The sequence below is a fragment of the Poromitra crassiceps genome (assembly GCF_964638095.1).
Source record: "Poromitra crassiceps genome assembly, chromosome: 10".
Taxonomy (NCBI): domain Eukaryota; kingdom Metazoa; phylum Chordata; class Actinopteri; order Beryciformes; family Melamphaidae; genus Poromitra; species Poromitra crassiceps.
In genome coordinates, this window is record NC_139631.1 from 31227200 (window position 1) to 31251865 (window position 24666).

Sequence of the window (24666 nt, forward strand, 5' to 3'; positions counted from 1 at the left end):
GCCCAACTCCCGATATTGCTTTTTCACCACTTGAATTTGGTCTCTGTGGTCTCTATATGGTGCGATATAGACACTTGATTTCTACGTCTGTAACAGATGATTATATTAAAGGGAATGTGTCAGGGTGTTATCTTAATGTTCACCCTGGCCTGCACACTGTCCTGGATACATCACAGTTACTCTCCAAGAAAACAAGGGCAACCTGGAAAGCCCTCTTTAATCCAGTCTCTCATACTATAGGCTAGTAAAAAAAAAACAGAGAAGAAGAACAGATTGGACCTTCTCCATGCAAATGCAGTTTAAAAACCAGTAGCTTCGCACACATGAAGGCGCTTCTTTTAATATGTGCCCCCTTTCTTCACACCCACGACCATTGTGTATAAAATCCAGTTTTTTTCTCTCCTCCTGAAAAGATTTCTAGTCGCAGCCGCAGACAATGTTCCCCCACACAAGCTGTCGTCTTTGTCATACACCCCCCCCCCCCCACCCCCCTTCCCAGTCAGTAAGCAGGATCCCTGGCAGTCGGCCGCGTGTGCGAACTCTTCTCTGTTTCAGGGTACAGGTGGGGGGAACGCAGGGGGGGCTCCCTGGAGTCTGCCTACCTGTAAAACTGGTCAGTTTTGACAGATAGACAGACGGGGGGAAAAGGGGGGCATGGAGAGGCGGGCAAATGAAGAAATGACAGGGTTCGTGGGGGGGCTGCGGGGAGCGTGGCTGTGGAAAACGCTCCCTCTTAGGGGGTAGCACTGTGTCTCTTTTTTCGGGCATGGTGAAGGGGAGGGAGGCATGCTGATAAAAACAACTCACTAACAATTACGCTCACCCAGAATAGCCCTCGCTTAAGTATATAGCATGCTTGCCAGTTAATTGTACACAAAAACAAGGACTTCACAAAAGATCTCCTGCAGCCAATGTATTTTGGCACGATAATTAAGTATGACGGCTATTAGTGCAAAGTTGGCAGATACTTCAGTCGCTTGTCTTATCTCTATTTGTTGATGATGCTCGTTTATATATTTCAAAGTTGGACGCTGAATTGTACAATTAGCAGATTCTAATATAAAAGAGAGGATTTTATTATGAACAAACGATTAGAATCATTACGGGAGCTCAGAATGTTTGTAATATAATGGAACTCACTGACATTACAGTAAGCGGAATCTGCTACAGGCCTGATTTCCCATCATCTTGTGAAAAGTCCATCATGGTTACCTAGTCTAACGGTGTCTAACAGTCTAATCTGAAGTTATCTCTTAGTCTAACGATGTCTAACAGTCTAATCTGAAGTTATCTCTTAGTCTAACGGTGTCTAACGGTCTAATCTGAAGTTATCTCTTAGTCTAACGGTGTCTAACAGTCTAATCTGAAGTTATCTCTTAGTCTAACGATGTCTAACAGTCTAATCTGAAGTGATCTCTTAGTCTAACGATGTCTAACGGTCTAATCTGAAGTTATCTCTTAGTCTAACGGTGTCTAACAGTCTAATCTGAAGTGATCTCTTAGTCTAACGATGTCTAACGGTCTAATCTGAAGTTATCTCTTAGTCTAACGGTGTCTAACAGTCTAATCTGAAGTCATCTCTAGTCTAACGATGTCTAACGGTCTAATCTGAAGTTATCTCTTAGTCTAAGGGTGTCTAACGGTCTAATCTGAAGTTATCTCTTAGTCTAACGGTGTCTAACGGTCTAATCTGAAGTCATCTCTAGTCTAACGATGTCTAACGGTCTAATCTGAAGTTATCTCCTAGTCTAACGATGTCTAACGGTCTAATCTGAAGTCATCTCTTAGTCTAACGATGTCTAACGGTCTAATCTGAAGTCATCTCTAGTCTAACGATGTCTAACGGTCTAATCTGAAGTCATCTCTAGTCTAACGATGTCTAACGGTCTAATCTGAAGTCATCTCTAGTCTAACGGTCTAATCTGAAGTCATCTCTAGTCTAACGATGTCTAACGGTCTAATCTGAAGTCATCTCTAGTCTAACGGTCTAATCTGAAGTCATCTCTTAGTCTAACGGTCTAATCTGAAGTCATCTCTTAGTCTAACAATGTCTAACAGTCTAATCTGAAGTAATCTCTTTGCTACTGATATCAAATCCATGGCTGTCCCTGTTTAGAGCGTTGGTAAACGACAAGAGAGATTGACTACAAATAGTGCGCAAGAGATCAGCAGATCATGATTCCATTATCTGTAGATCACGTTAAGTTAGCAGCACTGATCCCGATCTAAGCAGCCGACTGCATGGGATTTAACCACAGGGTTCCTCATGGTCTCAGGAACTTTGGAGTCTCATCACGCCATGCAAGTGAAAAGCTACCATCAAGCCAATAGGTTTTATCTGTGTAACACTAAAATAATCCGAGTATGATTGCTGCATTTTCCCCCTGAATCCTCTTTGGATTTGTCCAACTTGTTCTTATTGATATGCTGTAGGACTAACAACTATAAAATCTACTAAGACCTCTGATCTGTGCTATTGACCATTATCATAGCCAAGAGGTTTCTTACAATGTGGTATTTTTATGCTACAGTTGGTGAGAAACCTGTTTACATTCCGGGGCGCTGGTATAGTTCACTTATCTCCGCAGCGCAGTCAAGATTCCAAAGCGCTGTATAGATTTCTTTCAGCTGATGAAATTAAGAAGACAGCAGTGTGTGTGTGGTGTGCCTTCCAGCAACGCGATTTGCCTGCGAGTTCACGATACGGGTTGAGAGGGGAGTTCCTCTGGGGGGGATTAAATAGCTCCCCCTCTCTTCCTTCCCCTCCTCCCCTGCCCTCCATCCTCGCAGAGCACAAACAGCTCGCAGGGCTGTGCAGCTACTTGTACAACATGCTTGCCACAGCGCTAGCGCTCACAGGTAACAATAAGCTGAGGTCAAGGGTTAAGAGGGATTGTGGAGCTCGGAATCGTGTGTGTTCCTCTGGCAAACACTGTACACATAGGCATAGGAGGAAACAATGCCCATGGTATTGCTGCGAGAGAGGGAGCGAGTTGGCTCGGCGGAGAGAGAGGGGTATCCAAAAAGAACAAGACCCAGATCTCTGCCGCCGTCAGGCTCTTTGAATGGGAACGAGATAATCCATTTAATCTCTTAATCATGCACACTGTATATACACGGCTGGACCCGTGCCCAAAACCTCTGTCCTGATCAGACGTATCCTAGCCACTTTTTTCGGGTGATTCTCGCTGCGGTTGTAACCCCACAGCGTAATTCGGGTTAGCGATCCAACCGCTGTTACTCACGCCGGTCTCCAGCTTTCAGCGCATCGTACCCTCGGTGCCCTGTTAAAATGAAACGCGGACCGACGGCACAGGAAATGGAATGTGGAAATATGTAGATTTTCAAACACAGCTTTTTAAAATCCCCTCATTCACACAAATGTATGCAGAATAGAGGCAGCGGCGTTTTCATAATGTGGAGTAGGTTGCTGTACATTTTGCGCCGTATATTTTTCCCCAAAAGTAGGAATTAATCATGAAGAACGCTTTTTGGCCTGAAATGGCCATTCAAACAATTATGTACTTAGTTTCTTCCAACAAATGCATTCCACATTATTGTTTTGCCTCGTAGCAAAAGCACCCAAAAGACTAAAACCTTTCATTCCAGCAAAGGCCGCTATTGGTCACCGTCAATAAAAGCATAAAAGCATTTATTTCCCACGTTTGTCAAATTAACAGCATACTCCATCTCCCATAGGACTTGTAAGGTTCATTAACCTCCCTGTGAAGTGGACCAGGTTTCCAGCAGTTACTCTAACCTCTGTCCCGCTCCTACCTCAATTATAATAGAAGAATTAAACATCGGGCGATTCAAAACAGTAATGCTGCCTCTTAAATCCCTTTGTACCGGCTCTCAGCTGTTAATGACTAAAGACACTGAATGAACTATAGAGTTATCAACAGATACAATCACAGGCAGAGACAAATCAAATGGCTCCTCTCAACGGCAAGAATTACCGTCCATGCATGTGCCGTTTTTTTGTTCGATGGCCAGATTTTCGGTATTTCTAAAAATTGTGATTTTATTTGCTGCGTTCTTTCTCCGTTTGCCAAAACTCAAGTGATGCGTTGCCAATGCTTTGTAGGGCTGTGCAATAAAATCGATACGGCAATATATCGTGATATTTTCTTCCACAATACTGTATCAATATTTCAGAAGAGTATCGTGATATATCGCCATTATCGATTTTTTTGCAAATTTTTGTGTTCAGTGACACAATAAAAATACTTTTTATTTCAGTATGTTCAGTAACACACTCAACACAGTAGTTTTGACTCAATTTGTCCACTAAGTTATCAATATAAAGTGATGTACATATTATTACACTACCTGGGGTGGTACACAACAAATTACATTTTCAGTAAATTATGTAGAGTATTGCAATATATCGCAATATGCATTGTATCGCAATGTATCGTGATACAATCGTATCGTGACCCATGTATCGTTATACGTAGGCTATCGTATCGTGAGGTCCTTGCCAATACCCCGCCCTAATGCTTTGTATGAATGATGCATATTTGTTGGATTTATGGTGCTTAAAATGGTTATATGGGTTGGAAAACGAGGCCACATCTGTGCTGAAATGCTAGCGGTTGCTCATTAGTTCATTATAGTCATTACAAATCACAGGACATTTCACCAAAAAGTTGTCTTTCTTCCCGTCTATCTGCGCCCTGGCCCACAGTCACCTCAAAGTCATTGAAGAATAGGCTGACCTTGAACTAATTAAGTGGTCTATTACACGCTTGTTGATCTCTTTTAATGTCTTAATTATTAGATTAATTGTGTGGGCACAGAGTTCGCTCTCTTGTCCACCTACTCCTCCTCCTCCTCCTCCTCTGACTTCTTTCTCTCCTCCCCCTCTACGCCGCGGCCCAACAGGTTTCCATACTGTTCAATATAGTAATTTATTTGGTGTCACCATTCATACTTCGAAAAAAAACTCGTTTAATTCTGCGCCATTGACTCTTTAATAAGCTTAATCCTCCCCTTCCTGTCCCGCCCGCCCCCTCACATCTCCCCCGTCCTCTCCCTTTACTACTCAAAGTCCAGCACGTGCCACCACCACGCTGTACGTGTAGGTGCGCGGCTCCAGAGTATATCCGTTTTACTATCATCACTACGGATGTGGAGTCTCAGGTGTGTCTGCTCGGCGCTCCTGGTAGGCAAGCTCAGGCTGGCTGGGATTTTCCACTGCCACCCCCGTCAGTGTGGAGGGCCCTGCCTGCAGTGCACGGGGACATGTCAGCGCCTTGTTTGCTTGTTGTTGCTGATGAAGCCGGGGGTGGGGCGAGTGGGCAGCCTTGTTCAGGTTCCAGGATTCCCTCCAAATGATTCAGCCATGCAGCCCCCACTCTCACCGACGGTTACCTTGGGAACTCAGGCGCGGGCTTCCCTCAACAGTACTGAAGTACAGACTCATCAACACGCGCACGCACACCGACACACACACTCGCGCACACACCAACACACACACACACACACACACGCACACACACACCAACACACACACACGCACACACAATCAGAGCTGTAAACGGCCACGCAGCAGGACCAGGTTTAGAGGGAATTAGCTTATCAAAACGCTCTGACTTTGGGCCGTGCTGCGCCCCGCCAGGCCCAATCTGCTGACCGACCCGCTCGGACCACAGCTAATGTATGCAAATGAGACTGAATAGATGAGTGGGATAATGAGTTTGGGTGGCTAGTTTCTTAAGTCAGTGGTTTGAGTAATAGTGTGCTATAATGAGCGTGACCACGGGAGCAGTGTCGGTTCGGTACGTTCCAGCGCGTCGGCGAGTGTCAGTGATGGCTGGAGTTCTCTTAATAACTGGACTGTTTGTGTTTCTAACGCTAGTTCATTACCAACGCCAAATGAGCTTCTTTACTGAAGCCATTAGTCCAGCAGGGCACTTGTTAAGTGGGTTAATTTGTTGATGCACTGGAGCAGATCATGGGTGACTCCTCCCCCACCCTGTCCTGCTGGAGGCACTGCGGCCCGCTCAGCTGATCACCAGACTCAACTCCATTAGGCTTGGATTTGAATCTGTATTTGGCTCGCCATGGAAACTAATGTGTGACCCAGCACCATGAAGCCAGGCTCATTTACCTTTTACATCAGAACCAAATGTACAAATCAGTACAATCAGAAAAAAGATCAAAATGTACATTTTTGATTCAGTAATTAATAATTCAAACAAATTCATTTATTTATGTGATCTACCATTTAAAGGTTGCACCAGGCAAATTCACGTGTGTGAAATGATGTCAATAACCTGAGAGCACAGGATAGATGGAGCGCTGCTCACTGCTGCGTAGGACACGGTTTGTATTTCACTCTGAAGTTTCATCTCGTCACTGCCTGTGGGTGGAGAAGTGTCCATGAACCAGGCAAATAGGGCAGAGCTACAACGTCTCGGATAAGACGGTTGTAGTTTTGCATAAAAGAAAATAGCCTAGCTCTCAATACCAAGATAAACAATCTATGAAACAATATCTATCTCTCACAATGTGCTGTCTTTGCTTAGCTGTGTCACATTTTATAAAAATCTTTTCACATCATTATTTTGTCCATTTCATGCAGAGTGCTGAAAGGACCGGGAAATATCATGGAATCATAATGAATCAGTAATTTCGGGTTACTAACGGCATATAAATGAATTTGAAATTTTAAGTAAATTGCTGTATGTTAGCCTCAAACGTCAAGACGATCCTGCAATTCTCTTTTCATCCATGATGCAACATCTGGCCACCTGCAGTCACTTTCAGGTAGGTGGGCTGGCAAAAAATACAAATACAAAAAAAAAAAAGTCGGTCCTATCCGGTTTAGAACATTATTTTTATGGAGGTTTCTGCAGTGACAGATTCCACCCCCAGCCTTAAAACTGAAATGTTCCACTTCCAATATTATTAGAAAGCAAGGATTGTACTTGTTACAGACAGAAGCTGCTATTCCCCCCCCCCCCCCCCCCCATCTCTGTTCCTAGTTAAGCAGTGTGATGCGATTCTCTCTGTCAGGGCACTTAGTTCACATTGTGAAAGGGGGGAAAAAAACGTGCTTAACCTGCAAACTGTGAGATTCCTTGTGAGACACAGACTGGCAATTCACAATAACCCTGCGAATGATTGGGCTGATTATTGAGGCGAAGATGAGGAGGCAGTCATAGGCACTTGGCTTGAGTGGAATAGGAGAAGGGAGGGGGTGCGGGTGGATGGGATGGGGGGGGGGGGGGAGGGGGGGGGGCTGTGGCGGTACAAGTCCAGCCTCAGAAATAGAGCTGTGAACACCATCTGTCATGCTCTCTCTCCCCGTCTGTTAGCCTGACTGCAAGTAAAAAGGGAGAACGATGCTCTCAGAAGCGCACTAGAAGGACGTGGGTGCTGATTGTCGTAGGTGTGGGTTTACAGGGTGGTGCGAGGCGGGGGGAGGCGAGCGGCGGCTACAAGGAGGTGCGTGAGTAACTCTCGCTGACAAAGGGAAGCACTCACCCACACAGACGAGGAGAGGGGTGCTCGGGCAAGTGGGTATTCCTTGTACCCCCCCCCCCCCCTCCCTCCGACAACCGCCACCCACCACCCTGCGCGGCCTCCCACCTGACGGCTCTTGGTCAGAGGATTCCTGGCTGAACAGTTATGGAGATGCATTACCGTAGTCACACGCGCAGCGGCTCCTAGATCTGCTCCTCTATTCAAAGCCCAACACTGGTTAACGATGCTTGCTTACAATTTAGCCCCATTTTTAAATGTTTGGCCAGGGCCAGTGCAATCACCTCTGAACAAGGTCCAGGTGGGTTCGTTAGCCTGCAAGACCCCAGAAGTGTGAATCATGTGCGGATTCAAGTAAAATCTACAGACATCCAAGATAATTAGAGAAATGCTTCAGATTGCTGGTGTTCTGGTTCCTTTGCCGAGTCTGGATAAGCTTGCATGTGCTTTGTTGAGTGAGGAGAGGATTTTTTTTTTTTTTTTTACTGCAAAATTGGTGGTTGGTTAGAGTGTCGGCCTATTACATGACCCACAGAATAAGCTGGCACTGAATAGTGTTTTTTTTCCTCACATTTGTAGAATTATTCATTGCTCATAATGTGTAGGTTGTTTGAAGCACTGACTTTTTTTTTCTGAGTCAGAGTATGAAATAGATAGTCAGTAGAATGGGAAAGGCGAGATGAGCTGCATGAAACAGCAGAGGGAGAAAGTATGAGTGACACTGCAACTGGACTCAGGGAGGTCAATGGTCAAACCTGGCATCTGTAGAGGCCACCGTCTCCTCATTTCACTTACGCATACATACATATATATATATATTATATATATATAATTTTTTATCAAGTTTTGGGGGATTTTCCTTGTTTTCTCCCCAATTGTACTTGGCCAATTCCACCTGCTGTCCCGTTGCTCCACCCCCTCTGCCGATCTGGGGAGAGGTGTAGTCTATAGCTCTATGCTTCCTCCAATACATGTGCAGTCACCAGCCGCTTCTTTTCACCTGACCTGACAGCGAGGGGTTTCAATGGCGAGGATGTAGCGTGTGGGAGGATCACGCTATTCCCCCCAGTTCCCCTCCGCCAAACAGGTACTCCGTCCGACCAGAGGAGGCACTAGTGCACCAACCAGGACACATACCCTTAATCTGGGTCCCCACACGCCGACACTGCCAACCAAGCCAGAGGCTCGAACCTGCGACCCTCGTGTAGGTGGGCAGCGTATCTACCCGGAAGCTACCCGGACGCCATTTATCTACCGCTGCACTACTCGGACTCCATTTATCTACCGCTGCACTACTCGGACTCCATTTATCTACCGCTGCACTACTCGGACGCCATTTATGCATAAAGCTGAGGAAACGTTTTGCTTTCTTTAGTCTTTGGGACCCAAACGGGGGATTACATATACTGTATATACATTTTGTTTTGATACTCTACTAAATGGAGAATTTCATTCTTCCTCAGTAGCAGGTCTGGAGCCGGTAGGGTTTCAGTGTCTTGCTCATGGGCACTCCAGCAGGGCGGATGCTGACTATCACAGTAGCTTAAGCCCGGGCCTTCTGTTTATAGGATGTTGTCCCTACTTTACACACCGCCCTACTGCCACAAATATATCAGTGGATTTGTGGACGGTCTCCATGAATGTCAACATATCATATAAAAATATTTGGCTTGATTGATGCCCTCTTTCCAAGCCTAGCGATTGCTGTGACATTTTGCACACAGCCTCACTGTCGCAGCTAGTTTGAACTACAACCAAGCAGCAATACATCTCGCACTGCCAAGCATAGGCGAGGGAAGGGGAAGATAAGCTTCCCCTGATATCCCCTTATTGGATTTATTTCTATTTATTTGGTATGTGGAGGTGAATTGACGAGCGAGACACAGACCACCCTGAAATGCGCTATGCCAATCCCATGTTTCCCCCCCAATCCAAGTCCCACAGTTTCTGTCTGTCCCCCTGCCTCTCACTGGTCTCCTATACCAAAAAATAACTGTGTCCTATGGAACTATAATAGCAAAAGCATAAAGATGATAGACGATATGCTTCCGAGTATTCAAATCCTTTGCTATTGAAATTGTAAAACAGTAGAGACATTTTGACGCTTTAAATTTTTACATTTCTTTCACACTCTGCCTCTCCCTCCGGTGCTCAATGTTCATGGCAACAGGAACGGGCATTTCCCCAGAAAAATACACTTGTCAATTCCCATCCAAACCATTATTATATCGTCAGTAAAGCAAGATTATTGTAATGATGATGTTTATTTTTTGCATTTTTAACTGTATCCACCGTCTGACTGTAAAAAGGTATGAGTTCATAATTTGTGATGCTAACAGGCATAACAAGAGACTGGTAACATCCATAGTGAGTTAGTTACACCTTGCAGGTACCCAGGTGGTCCATACTGTATTTCCCTTGGGCAACTTTCCAATATCTGGGATGTCTTTCTTGTCTCAATGCTTTTGACTTTTCTAACCTTGAGCTCAGAGTAGCATCCTATCTGAAGATGTCATTGATCAAAGATTAGCTTCATCAATGCTCTATGTGGCTTTTGAATCCCTCTTACAAAGCTGTCATGGATTTACTATATTATGGAAAACTTCCAGGTGTTTTCACACGAGCGTAACTTGTCCTGCAACCCAGCTGGAATATACAATTAATGTAGCATAACTATGATTAGATAATTTAAGTTAGACGCCTATATGAACATTACTGTGCATGTTATACATTGTGTAAGATTAGTTGCATTACTTTAATGCAACTAAAGCTTTTCAAGTCAGTTTGGTTGAACTGCTATGAATTCCAACTATTCAAATCACCTTCACATTTTCAATGCTGTTGACACATTGCATTTTATTGTTGTCTGCAAATTTAGAAAAAGAATAACCATGTATTTTTTGCAAAAACACCACAATATTTAAACATTCAGTGCATTGGAGGAGAGTGAGAGTCAGAACAAATATATATATATATATATATATATATATATATTTCCAGTTACATAAAAAGTGACTGTAAGAATAAAATGATACAATTGTTAAAAAAAAAAAAGATTTGATTCACTGCACTTTTCATATTAAACACACAATTAAAGCAGAAAGTCCCTGTCATTCATTTAGCGGTTAAACCTTTTCGTGCTGTGCCTCGCCCCCACAGCACGGGTCCGCAGGGAGCCGCCCACCATGTGAGAATGTCTTGTAGATTAGTGTGATCCAGTCCTCGGTCCCTGCTCAGCAGCAAGAGTCAGCCACCTCACCTCTGGTCCACTAACTCCAACTCATTTCTGACCTGGAATCCTTCGGATACCTGTTGGAACACACAATCACTGGCCATTTAGTCAGGGCTCGCTCACAGACCTGGCATGCAGCCTTTCCTCTCTCTCCCCAGAGGGTTTTTATAGTCCACTTCTCTGGCTGATTCCAACTCTGCTCAGCTGTGCTCCTCCACTCAGGTGAGCTCCATCAGTAGCTAACGAACAGAGCCCTCCATGGTGCTGAACCTGTGTTGACTCATTTTGGCCACTAATCAGCCATTCTTGCAGTCGGCCTTAATTACCTAATTTAAAAATCAGGCTCCGTTAGGTCACCCACAGGGGTGCTCTTTACACTTCCTGAAAGATTCAGTGCACACGCGTGCGCGCGCGCGTGTGCACACACACACACACACACTTTGCATTCTTATTATAGGATGGTGCTGATTTTATTATTACAGTAATTAATTATTATTATTAATAATAATAATAATATAATAATATTATTAATATTATTGTTATTGTTGTTTTAAGGATGATTTTTATGAAATGTACTGTGAATATTGCCATTGTGAGAAGGTGATCATCATACTCAAACATTCAAACAGTACTGTGATTCACGTATCATTGATTAAATGGTTGAATTCCGTGTTTGCTTCATCTACTGTTTCTGCGTTCTATATCGTAAGTGAAATTAAAAGGGCAGGGGGTGTCATGGAGAATGAGCGAGAACCGAACATTAAGATCTGGGAAGATGTTGCACGCTCAAATGTTGACTACCTGTTGCTATGGCGATGAGTTTGGCTTCTGCAGGCTGTAGGACTCTGGCTATTTCTAAATAAAGCTTTTTCTCACTGATCAGTGGCTGAAGCTACACATGGTTGATACTAATCTTCTGCTTTTTATCAGCCTGTGAACACTGGTGCTGTGCACGCTCATAGTTAAGTTATTACGGAACCATACTACACTAGATACATGATTATAGATATGATGATGTAATAGAGGGCACATACTTTGCAGTTGCTTCATTTCCCCCCGCAGAAATAGAGGACGTTTAGGTATCAAATTATTATTATCAAAGTAATTAAGTGTATTGCAATCCTGCTGATTCTACTGACACCGGTGTGGTTGCACCCCTACGTTTCTGAAGCAAGACCAGGCTCCTTCCACCCAGTGTTACACAGGCTGCTGATCTGCAATAAGAAGGGTGGCCTCCTTTGATAGAGCCCTCCTCTGATTGGTCCCGTCCTCTTGTCCTCCGGTCCAGATACAGCAAGTCCTCTGGCTCTGGTCCAGATACAGCTAGTCCTCTGGCTCTGGTCCAGATACAGCTAGTCCTCTGGCTCTGGTCCAGATACAGCTAGTCCTCTGGCTCTGGTCCAGATACCCACAGTCAGCATGCAACAAAACAAACAGGCGCTACATGCATCGTCTTTCCTATTCCTGATCAAGGATATCAGCTAGACACTACTGGGCAAAAAACAAGGAGGACCCAGCTGTATTTCCTAGGACCCCGCTGTATTTTCTACTGCATACTGTTCTTACTGTATCTCTTTTCAAAAAATATCATTGTTATTCACCTTACGTTCCAACACAGGGGTCAGCCAGTTACTTCCTATTGTGTTTACACTTCCTGTGACAGTACAGTACTAGTGACCAGGTGAAACAGACGGTGTTTTGAACAGGAAGTCATAACACAACTGGGTCAAGTGGGCGGGGCTACATAAGGTGAATGGAGTGTAAAATGTACTGGCAACCATCATCAAGATGTCTAAAGAATCAAGTCTAGCCAATACCATTACAGAACGTTTAGGGGTTAAAGTCCCAGACATATGTAGCTTATGTTTCTGTTTTGCCATAATACGGTATGTCATGTTTATCCTATTCCATCTGTCATCTAGTAACCTGACAAGTCAGAGGAAGGCTCGAAAGTGAGCGACCTATTATAGTATATCTGTTGTCCTTGTGTGCTTGTCTTTTAGCGTTATCCCTCCGTCACCCTGTGGGGGGAGCCTGCGTGTGGGGGAAAGAGGACAGAAATAGGTGCTGTGCTAGGACCACATTTGATGTCTGTGATGGGGACTTCCATGCTTACCTCAAGTGGGTTTTCGGGCCCTTTCACAGACGGCATCATTTAGTCCTGTTCCTCCCACTCAAGGATGCAGCCGCCCCGTGGTGCCGTAAACAACCAAGTCTATTAAACAAACATTGCTGTGTGCCGTCTGCAGTCAGATGCCTGGCCGTGTGCTTGGTGGGGATGAGGGAGTTTAACCTGACAAATATAGTGGAGGAGAAATGCTTAGGGAAAATATCCACGCTTCACACACATGATCCCTGTTTCCAGGCAACACAAAGTTAATATACAATTAATAATATGGGAAATTTGCTACCTGGAAATCCACTCGCTGACTTAATTTGCTTGGGAATTGTCTTTGTCTCCAGAGATATTAAATATTGCAGATCCTTTATGCATTGGGATTTGACACATTGAAGCCAAGATCTTTTGATGAGAGCCTGGTGAACAGCTGTGGGTCTTAAGTCGAGCTTCCTATAAGCTAGGGGGTTTTAAATGACTGGTGACAAATGATGGCCTTTTCCCAAACGTCGCCTTAGCCCCACCGTTTTACTAGATCTCCGCATGCTAAAATCCCTTAGTATGACAAATTATAATGTAGTCCACCACACCAAGGGAATTGAGTGGATGTCAGACTCAGGCACACACACACACACACACACACACACACAAAGGCTGGGGAGTTAAGTGGCTTCTCCAGCCTCACCTCGATACAGCGGGTGCTGATTCAAGAATTGAACATTGAGATAAGGAAGCGCAGCCTAAATTTGTATTGGCTGTGGAGACAGAGAACAATGTAATGGACCGGGGCATGGTGGCGCAGTGGTAAGCACTGTTGCCTCACAGCTAGAAGGTCCTGGGTTCGATTCCCACCTGGGACACTGTGAGCGCTGAAGGAGTGCGTGCCCGTCCGCATGTCCTCGAGTGCCCACCGCCCGGGTGGGGTCAGGCCTTTCTGTGGGGAGTGTGTATGTTCTCCCCGTGCCCCCTGGGGGTTTCCTTCATATAGGAACCCCACACCAAAACATGCAATATCCTGGTTGCTAATGTGGTGCCTCCTCTGGTCATAAGGGGTGCCTGTTTGGAGGGAGGGGAACCGGTTGGAATAGCGTGATCCTCCCACATGCTATGTCCTACCGGTGAAGCTTCCCCTCTCAGGTGAAAAGAAGCGGCTGGCTAACTGCCCATGTCTCGGAGGAAGCATGGAGCCAGTTTCGGCTCTCCCCAGATCAGCAGAGGGTGGAGCAGCAACCAGGATAAATAAATAGCACTAATGGGGGATAAAAATGGGATTAAAACAATCGTGTGGAAAAAATATAAAAAAAACAAAAAAAACAATGTAATGGACCACTGCACTTGCTATCTTTTGAAAATATGTTTTGCAGATGCCCTATAGATGACAGCCACGGCCCAAGAGTGGACTGACCTAACAGGAATCATTCCCAAATCTCCAAAATCTCTGACTGACTCTTATATGATCTGTTTCTGAATGAACAGGGCAGTGGACTGAAGAAAGGACAGTTAAAAGGCACAACCCTGTCTGGTAAGTATGCTATTTCAAATGACATTTTATGGGCCTGCTGTCACCATGCTTTTGTTAACACAAATTCATTATGATTGGCCGACATGTTAGCGTTTGGACACCTTATATACTATGAAACAGATTAGGGCATCAAACCAGGGATCTGTGATAATCGAATACTTTAAAGGCCTCCTCAAAATGCACTTTTTCTCCTTGGCCTTCGCTGCCATGTAGGATGCTGATTTTATGACCCATGAGTTGCTTTTATGTTTTTATGTTTTTATGCATTCTATTATTTTATACTTTTTATTTTGTTTTTTATGCATTTTATTGATTTTGCTTTTATATATTTTACGTAACGTCTTTTTATTATGTTTATTCAATTTATTGATTTTATTGATTTTATCTGATTTTATTGATTTTTTTTTTTTTTTTTAGCTGATTGCTCTTCAGTACTCTGTACAGCACTTTGGTCCTCCTCTGGTTGTTTTTTTTTTTTTTTTACACTTTGATGTTTATTAAGTTTCAGCTTTTGTATACAACAGGTTTACATTGCATGTTGATCAATAGTTTTCTGTCAATAAAAAAAGGATAGAAAAACAAACATAAACGGAAGTCAGAACAAGTATAAATTAAAACATTACTGGTGTGTATTTTCTATTGTTTCATAAGTCAACCATTTTTCCCACTTTCTATCAAAAACATCCTCTCTCACTCTGATCTTATATGTTAATTTCTCCATAATACATATCTCTTTTACAATTTCCAACCACTGGTCCACTGTCGGGGGTTCAGTTTTGTTCCTCTGGTTGTTTTAAAGCGCTTTATAAATAAAGTTGGATTGGATTGGAATATTGCTGTGGAGTCAAGCGCCAAGCTCAGCACTCAGAAGTCACAGTCTTTGTTTCTCCACACAGAATATTCCCGCCCAACCCCTCCACACAAGTCAGGTTTTCATCGCTACCAGTTCCTGTTGTTTGAGCAGCCTCCAGACACAATCCCGTCGCTCACCAGACAAGAGGAGTCATCCCTGGGTAATGATCCCACTCACTCACACCTCGTGTGTACACAATGCTGCCCGCCGGCCACCGCAGGGTCATCTATCATACGCCGGCACTGAGCAACACGCCTGACAGGCCTTTGTTGTTGAATCAGCAATAAAAATAAAAACCCCAAAGCAGGGGATCCCAAAGTTTTGATGACTGAGGGCCAATTTAGGGACCCACAAATATTTTCTTTAATAGACTAAAAGTCATGGCAATTGTGAATCATGTGAGAAATGTACGTGTATGTTGTGTTTTCTGGGGGGAGGGGGGGGGTCCCATTTGTCCATTTGTAAATGCGCGCACGCACGCACGCACGCACACACACACACACACACACACACACACACACACACACACACAATACCTGCCAACATTAAGCTGTGAAAAAGAGGCCCCCTTTGAAAATGTTTTTCCCTCACCAAAATGTAGCCTAAATTTGGAATGTTATTTAGCCCGGTGCCTTCGGTCTTCTATTTTCATATGATACCATTATCTTCACTCGTCTGCCCACTACAGCCTCTGAAAGACAGTAAACCTAGAATCAGACTAAATCATGTCACTCATTGCGGGTCACCAGGAAACGTTCCCGAGGGCCGCAATTGGTCTGCGGGCCACATTTTGAGAACCCCTGCGCCAAAGTATTATTTGAGCCCTGATGCCAGAATATGAACACAAGCCCATATCTTCCTCGGATTAACCAAGTTTTATGTTCTACATTTATGTTGTAATTTTTATGCGTGCTATTTGGTAATAGAGTTTTGTACAACATTGCACTGTTTGATTTAGGTTTTGCATATCCTTTTGACTTCTTTGTCTTAAGTTGGCATAATCCTCCTACGGCATTAGCTCTTGCTAAATGTAGCAGTAACGGTATTTGTGAAGTTGTAGTAGTAAGCTATTATTAATGATTTGATATGCTGTATTACATTATTTCACAGCTGGCAAGCATGCAAGTGCACTAAGCTATTCTTCACTTGTGTTATGACTTGCTTGGTCTAGACATCTGTCAATAGAGTATCAGCATAATTCACAAACAATTATGAGCATTTACTCTAAGCATATTTTGAGTTGGTTTGGGACGAGTGTTTTCTCAAAGTGCTAGAACTTAACATGGGACACGTTAATGAGGTCAGTGAGTGTGGTGCAGTGTGAATGCCTGCAGGGTCATTACAAGTGTGCTGGCTCCCACGCACACCTGCACGAGTCTGTCACAGACACAAAAAAAACACACAAAAAAAATTATGTCCCCCCCCCCCCCCCCCCCCATTTTCTCTCCAATTGTACTTGGCCAATTTTTCCCCCTGCTGCCCCGGTCGCTGTTCCACCCTCTGCCGATCTGGGGAGAGCCGTAGACCAACACCATGCTTCCTCCGACACATGCGCAGTTAGTTGCCAGCCGCTTCTTTTCACCTGACAGTGGGGAGCTTCACTGGCAGGACGTACACGCACGTTGGTGGATCACGCTATTCCCACCAGTTCCCTTCCGCCGCCAACAGGCGCCCCGACCGACCAGAGCTAGTGCTTCCAAAACACGGTTATAATGAGCCTTTATGATGAGCCCATTGGCAGGGTGTCTAAACTGGTTAAGCTAGAGAAATAATAGCACGCATAATGATCTACTATTTCCAAAGTAATTGTGCATAATAAATAAACTGGCGCTTTGTATTTCATTGCACTGGATGTGTGCAGTAGTTTTGCTAGGTCTTGTCTCCAGTAGTTTGCCCTCGCATTACAAAGTCATTGATCTGAGTGGATCCCACCCATCCTTAATCCACTATATGAGTTGAACTCCCGGTGGAGCACTTCCTCTCTCTTGCAAACTGTTCTGTCTAATCCAAAGGGAAATGAAATTATGAAATTCACTCTTGGTTAATCAAATGTTTTCATATGGTCGTCGTCGTCGGTATTGGAGAACATAGCTGCTCTTGCAAAAGTGGGCAATAGAATTAGATGCTGTATATAATGACATATTAAGAATGAAAGCCTAGTCATGGTTTACGAGCAGTGTTGGGAGTAACTAGTTACTAAGTAACTAGTTAACTAGTAACTAGTTACTAAGTAACTAGTTACTGTAACTTAACTACTTCTTGCAGTAACTAGTAATCTAACCAATTACTTTTCAAATTTAGTAACTCAGTTACAGTTACTAAAATAGTAACTGGGATAGTTACTAGTTACTTTAGGACATGAAAATAACGGACAACTTCAGATGATTATCTGCTTTCTGATCCTCAGACCTAGTCCGGGGAGAGAGCTGCAGCTGCAGCCAGAGCCCCAGAGGCTAATGACCTTGATAGGCTATAAGCCTCCCCAATAAGTGAATGTTCAATGCCACACTGTGGCACAGCAACACTAACATAATGTGTGCATTAATAACAATCGAAGCGGACTTTTAAAAGTAAAGCAAAAGTTACTTTCCCTAGTAACTAATTACTTTGAAGTAACTAGTAACTTTAGAGGTATTAAATTACTTTTTGAGAGAAGTAACTAGTAACTGTAACTAATTACCAATTTTCAGTAACTTGCCCAACACTATTTACGAGTGAGGGGGGGGGGGGAGCAGGATGATTGTACACTAATGATTTGCTTGGCTGAATTCACTGCTGTACCTGCTGTACAGTATTAGCAAGGCCTCCACTTGGCCGTGAGCGTGGTATTCCCGCACAGACAAGAGGAACACGGAGGGAATCCCATGTCTCCCCACCTCCTCCGTTAAGTATGTTCACTTATTAGCGTCTGTCCTCCCTCCATGTGGTATGACACAGAGAGCATTTCTCATCGCCCATGACATTAATTGATGTGATTTGCGAAGGGAAAGCAGTTAGCCGTGGGTGGGAGACTCCTAATGATCGTTTTCCACTTCCAGTAGCGCAGTCATTGACTCGATTTTATCGCAAATTTGTCGTCTTTTTTCTTTTCATCTTTGACCATCACTCGAGCAATAAAGGGGGGGGGGTGAGCAATGAGAGGTGGAGCAGAGCTGTCGTGAGGAACCCGTGGGAGTCTGCCGGGCCTCCCGTGTTTAAGGTTATGAAATGTGGGTCAGTGAACTGATGGAGACAGCTGGTTTATTACACAAGGAACCACAGGGGGGCTGCGCTCTTGGCACGGGCCACAGGGGCGTGATCGTAGGGAATCCCCCATCCCTCTGGCACAGGATGGCTGTCCCTGACTGAATGTGTGCCCCTGTGCCAGGGTGGGGGCAGGCGTGGGCATGCAGGCCCTGGTGAGACTTCCTTGCCAGTTGGCAAGCTCCTCAATATGTCAGTGCCACGGCAAACACTGATACAATGCAGGGGAGGGGAGAGGCTGTGGACCTGAGAGGGGCCATCATAGTGATGCATCTGTCTGCACAGCAATTTGCACGTCCACTGTTCACCCCTCCAATGCTGTGTGTCCTGATTTGGACCCCAACAGTTGTTTGTCAGATTGTTCAGCAATGTGTTGAGAGTAGCATAGTCAATTTGGTCACATGATGATCAGAAGATTCAATTCAATTTATTGTTCACAATGTGGAAATTTGTCTCTGGCTTCACAGGTTTGCTTGCGCACGTGAAAGGCACAGTGAGTACAGTACATGCAACAAACACCAGAATACACAGTACACAGCGCAGGAAACGACAGGATACATAATACAACATAGAACAGTACAGGCAGCGATAACGGACCACGTGGTTCTGATGTGGATGACGTTTATGAATTTAGCAGATTTATTGCGTTTGGTATGACAGATTTTTTTGTAGGTGTTCTTGGTTGCTGCAGGAACTCTGTATTGTCTTCCCGAGGGCAGTTTTGTGAACTCTGTGAAAAGGGGATGTACAGGGTCAGACACAATTTGTCTGGCTTTTCGAGCCACCCGTGTTTTATAGATACATCCCAGTTGTTCCTGTTCTTTGAACAAGAACAACAATGCAACGGCATTCAGTCCTCAACTGTCCCACCGTGAAGGCTGATGTGTGGCGAGCGTTCTGGCGCAAACTGGCTCCTGTGCATCACCCAGGTGGGTGCTCCCCATGTGGTGGAGGAGTTGATATGTGAAGCACTTTGAGAATCTAGGAAGGCGCTATATAAATGCAATCAATTATCATTATTATATATGATCAAAATAATTTGTCAAAGTAAGGAAAACGCACACCGTGGAGTGTCTCAGTGAGGTGCTGGTGACGGAGAAACAAAATCCAATGAAAAAGAGGAAACCGCACACTCTGGCTCAGACATGACATGACATGACTTGACAAATACATTTTTAGTCTTTGCATCTGAGCCAGAGTGTTGTGGTTTCCTCTTTTTCAAATGATCCAAATGTCATCATCATTTCATCAATTCTTTCCTTGATTTTCCAGTGGTAGATTACGAAGCAGAGGGTGCACATGACGATCACACTGTGAACGCGTCACAGTGGAGCTAGCTGCTGGATGCTGCATGCTCCTCATCTTGGCTCCTGGAGCTTCTACTGCCAGCTCAGCACACTCCACAGTAATTGAAGCCATTTGCAATGTTGCAGTGTGGTAATGGGCAGATCCATGTCTACCACCCACCCACAGCCTCTCCCATTAATCAGAGCTGCGTGGAGTCAAGAGAGCCAGGATCTGGATGCTACAGCAGGCCTGAGCTTCAGCCAGGAATCAGCTGCCTTAAAGGAACACATTGACATTTTGAATTTTAGCTGCTTCTGTTTTGTGTTTCTCTCTCTCTCTCTCTCTTCACCAGACACTTGTCAGGTTGTGGTGTAAAGTTTCTACATTTGTTCCTCACTTTCTCCCCCCTAAAATGGCTTCTTCTTAGCCATTGAAACCGAGGGGCATAGCTGACCTCAAGTTATAGCCAATTGTGCCGTTTGGTGCTATTGAGGAGGACAAAGAATGCTAACAAGCCATATTAAAGGAAAGTGAAGGATACATGTAGTAATGCAGTAATTTTCAATTCAACATTTCAAATATGCCTATATAATATTGAATAGTCCGCAGCAAGGTGAGAGCATAACAATGTAGGCTGCTTTGTACATTAGGTAGCGGGCTGTGAGCTGAGGTTGGCATGCCAGAGAGTGATGTCATGTTAGATAGCAGGATGGCACAGTAAGGACATGACTTTTCAGCTGCTGGACCTGGGTTCTCTCTCTGACCTCTCACCTGCCCATTGAGAGGAAAGCAAAAAGAATTTCTCCTCCTGAGGCCGAAAAAGTACGACACTCCTAGTTCATTATTATTATTATTCAATATTACACAAACAAGCTGTAGGAAGCTCTTACCCTGACATACTTTTCTGTCTCCACGGCAATGACGAGGTCGGCTTGGTTTTGAGCATCTTCGGGACACTGTCAGAGGTTCAACGGGGACAGTTTTGTGTCACCTCACAGCAGCGCAGCCATACCCAGACAGAGACCAAGGTGGAGACGAAAGGGGGGCGAGGAAAGAAGATTTCAGGTCCTACGCTATCTGTCCTTTCCATGAGCCGGCAGATGGGAGAGGCGGAAAAACATGTCTCTGCACTACCAACAGATACCAACCTATTTTAAGTTCATTTGTAAGTCTAGGCGTTTGCAGGATACCAGCCCTGCCAGCATGATACCACCAGCTATTGTCAGTTTGCCTCGTTTTGGACTGTGCCCAATGACAGTGTTGCACAGCTTAGACGGGCTTATTTGTGTAAACACCTTACAAGCAGTGCTTCGTTTTGTCTCTCGTTTGATCGTTAACTCTACAGCTCCTCCACAAGGGCTATACTGTACCCTGACATTCGCTATTACGGGAACTATTGCATAACGCTATGGCACATTCTCCCCTGGCCTTGATAGCATAGGCAGATGTTTGCATGCATGCAGGAGCAAAGAAAAAGTTACACTATTTACCCATGAGAGTTACGAGTTAAGAGTCATGCGAGTTAAATCTACCACATGACACATGAACTATTTCCCCATATTTTAGTTGAAAGTTTTCTGTCCCCTTGGCCTACCTCTGCTGCCGCACCCCTCTACAGGATCTGCAGAGGCGTCGCATTATCTCTCACTGGAGCACAGGCCAGCGGGCCACTGGGGCCATGCTGTCTCATACAGGCAGGTCACTCTATTGCCCCCTCTGGATTATTGCGGCCCTGTCTGTGGGCTACCTTCATCCACAGAAAGGAGCAGATGAGATTCAGATGTTCATCTGCTTCATCTCCCAGTTATTATTCATCGTCTTCGCCAGCTGAGCTCGGAACGCCGCCTGACCCCACGGCCACTCGGACACACGGTAGTGTCAGTCTCCTGGGCTGAAGATGCAGACGGGATAAGCAGCACGGTGTTCAGGTAGATGAGAAGTGTATACAGTCACAGAGAGAATGTCAGAATGCTTCAGGGAGTCAGAAAGTCAAGGACAGGAGCCCCAAAGCAGTTCACCAATAATTTGGTATGGAGGGGGGCATCCGGGTAGTGCAGCGGTAGATTCCCTGCCTACCAACATGAGGGTTGCAGGTTCGAGCCCCTGTGTTACCTCCGGCTTGGTCGGGCATCCATACAGGCACAATTGGCCATGTCTGCGGGTGGGAAGCCGGATTAGGGGTATGTGTCCTTGTCGCTGTACTGGTCAGCCTTCTTGGGAGGGAGGGAGGGGAACTGGGGGGAATAGTGTGATCCTCCCACACGCCACATCCTGCCGGTGAAACTCCTCGCTGTCAGGTGAAAAGAAGCAGCTGGCGACTGCACATCGGAGGAAGCATTTGCTAGTCTACAACTCTCCCCAGATCGGCAGAGGGGGTGGGGTGGGGCGGCCAAGTACAATTGGGGAGTAAAGGAAAAATAATTTGGTATGACGTTTTTTTTTTTACTTCCTCATAAATATGAAAATAAGCACAGATATGATCATGAACACAAATCCATTAAAATCTGATGGGAGTTGCGTTAAAAACAAATATCCTGGAAAAACCCTGAAAAATCACTGCCTTTAGTAAGACATTTGATCTGAAATGCAAATGAATCTTTGTGATTTGTTTCTGCGTGGACGGGAGGTGAGCGCGCTGGCTGTGCGTGGCACCAGCAGAGTGTATTCCTGCTCCCCCATCTCCTCCACGCTGCCTGCCTGCCCGGAGGATACAAACTGTGGCTCCCTGATGGCGAAAACAGCCGTGCAGAGGAGAGGGCCGGCAAAGCAGCTGCAGAGAGGGGGTCAAGAGGAGTGATGTTTCTATCCAGACACAGTTAGGCTCGACCCCGCACTATGGAATCATTCTCTCTACAGATTCGGAACATTTCAATAGTCGGCTTTCATTTCAAAAGATGAATTTCCTATGCTTCTCTGCGGCAGCTGTTAATGTAATTATTCTACACAAGGAAATGCCAGAGAGTCAGCGATTCCCTGGAATATGGAGCACGGCATTGTCTTATGTACACCCAAACATGTGAACACACAGGCAGGGACAGATACTCGCTCTGTCCAGGATCTGTTGAAGTTTGCAACTATAAAGCACACAGGGTTCTGTTGCCATGGAATGATAATTGTGAATTTCTATTTTTTTGTCTTGTTATTTTTTTTTTGTAAGGGAAGGGCAAGCTTCAGGGATTCAGCGACGGTCAAATCTATGAAGTGATATTGTCATACCAGCCGGATGGCCGTCTGGTGTTTGTTTAAGAGGAGGGGGGGGGAAACAGCCCAAGCGATTGAATCATATCTTCTTGCCAATACGTCGTCGCGTTCCCACCTCCATCATTACGGCAACATGTTTTATTTTCAGCAGTGCTGTTTCTCAGTGACTCACATCCCAGAGCCATGTGCTGTCAGTTAGGCCTCACAGCCCTTTAACATGGACCGAGCGCTCATGACAATGCTCTCATATCGCACTCAGTGTGGTGAATGTGTGCAGACAAACAAATATCCTTTTTTGCTATGATACATGTGCGGTGATGTGTGTAAAAAAAAAAAACATGAGGTTTTAATTGCTTGCTAATGAACGTTGTTTATTTTCTCTCTAAGTCTTAATTGAGTTTTTAACTATATGCCAAAACGGTGTTGTATGACGTTTACAATGCACCGTGATTTTTCAGTACAATTCAAGCCAAATGTGTGTGGACCGGTGAATGGATAATCTGCGTTTCTGTGTCGTCCTGCCGCTCCAGGTAAATGGGATCCGCAGGCCTTCATCAGTAGGTTTGGCCTGGGCGCGCCTGTGGCCGCCCTGCAGTTCCTCACCCAGAACTACAAAGACTGACGGATCCTCTGCCTGGGTAACCTCTCTTCTTTATCACCAACACATGTAGAATAAGCTGCTTCTGGACTGTTTCATCCTGTGGAAGTAGCATCAGTAGATATACGATCATGTTAACGGTGTGAATTCCTCTTAATTAAATTGTATGGAAGCTTTGAAAGCTTGCAGTGTCAGCTTTCTCTCTCGTGGTGGAGTTAGAAAGATATTTCCTCTTTGTGTTACAACCAACGAATAGGTTTTGATGTTGCGCTGCATCTCTTGTCACGTGATCCGGGGGCCCGGGATTTGGGAAATAGATTTTGACCTCATTGGGGATTTCTTATTAGTTTCCGAACACGGCCGACAAGAGAAGGAAGAGGGCCTGATATCACGGCTTTGCTGTGGAAAGAGTTGATTCTAATTCAGGGGAGGAAACACGTCAGGGCCCAAAAAAAGGAAGTGGGAGGTGAAACCGAGACCGCAACACAGCCGGATGCCACAGTGGAACTTGAACCAAAATACTCTTCAGAGTGACAGGGCATGGGGGGAGGGGCTGCCTGCGGTGTGTTTAGGGTGAAGGGAACTTGCTGTTTGTGTCATTGTTTATCATATTTCCATTGACCACTTGTACACCGATAGGAACGATTCCGAGCCTGCTTTCCGGTCTCAAAGTGATATCGTGAAGAAAAGACTTTCTCTAACCGACACACGTCGAAGCGTCCTTGAATTTAACTTTGGGACGATGAACCCGTTTTGAACTTTGGACAGTTGCATAAGGGGGCCCTACCTGGGCAGGTCTGTAGAGGATGGTGCGGATAAACTTTTCAACCCTTTCGCTAGGAGATACTTTTCAGACTTCCACGGGTCTTTGTAGAGGGTGGGTCAGAGTGCCCCCCATGAGGAATATCGGTTTCTAACCAGCACCTCTCCTCTGGGAGGGGTTTGTATCAATACCCCAGATGTCTGAAAAGGGCTGGATTTACATGAGGGACTTTGATGTTCTGATGATCAATCTTTTGTTGGTGGTTTCATTGACCCTAATTTGGTGTCTCATCAGTGGGCTAGGCTGGAGTAGGTAATGGAGGTTTTTGTTCCTTTGGTGGTTAAGCCAGCCTTGGTAAAC

The 24666-nt window shown here is 44.9% G+C and overlaps 1 protein-coding gene across 1 annotated transcript in view; it reads left to right on the top strand.

The window, feature by feature from the left end:
- pebp4 (phosphatidylethanolamine binding protein 4) overlaps positions 1–23710 on the top strand; it is a 61639-nt gene extending 37929 nt beyond the window's left edge. The window contains exons 5-7 of the mRNA XM_083644538.1: positions 14316–14361; positions 15258–15374; positions 23476–23710. Coding sequence (XP_083500664.1) covers positions 14316–14361; positions 15258–15374; positions 23476–23567 — 255 coding nt within the window. The 3' untranslated portion in view covers positions 23568–23710. The remainder of the gene's footprint in view (positions 1–14315; positions 14362–15257; positions 15375–23475) is intronic.
- The last annotated feature ends 956 nt before the right edge of the window (positions 23711–24666 follow it).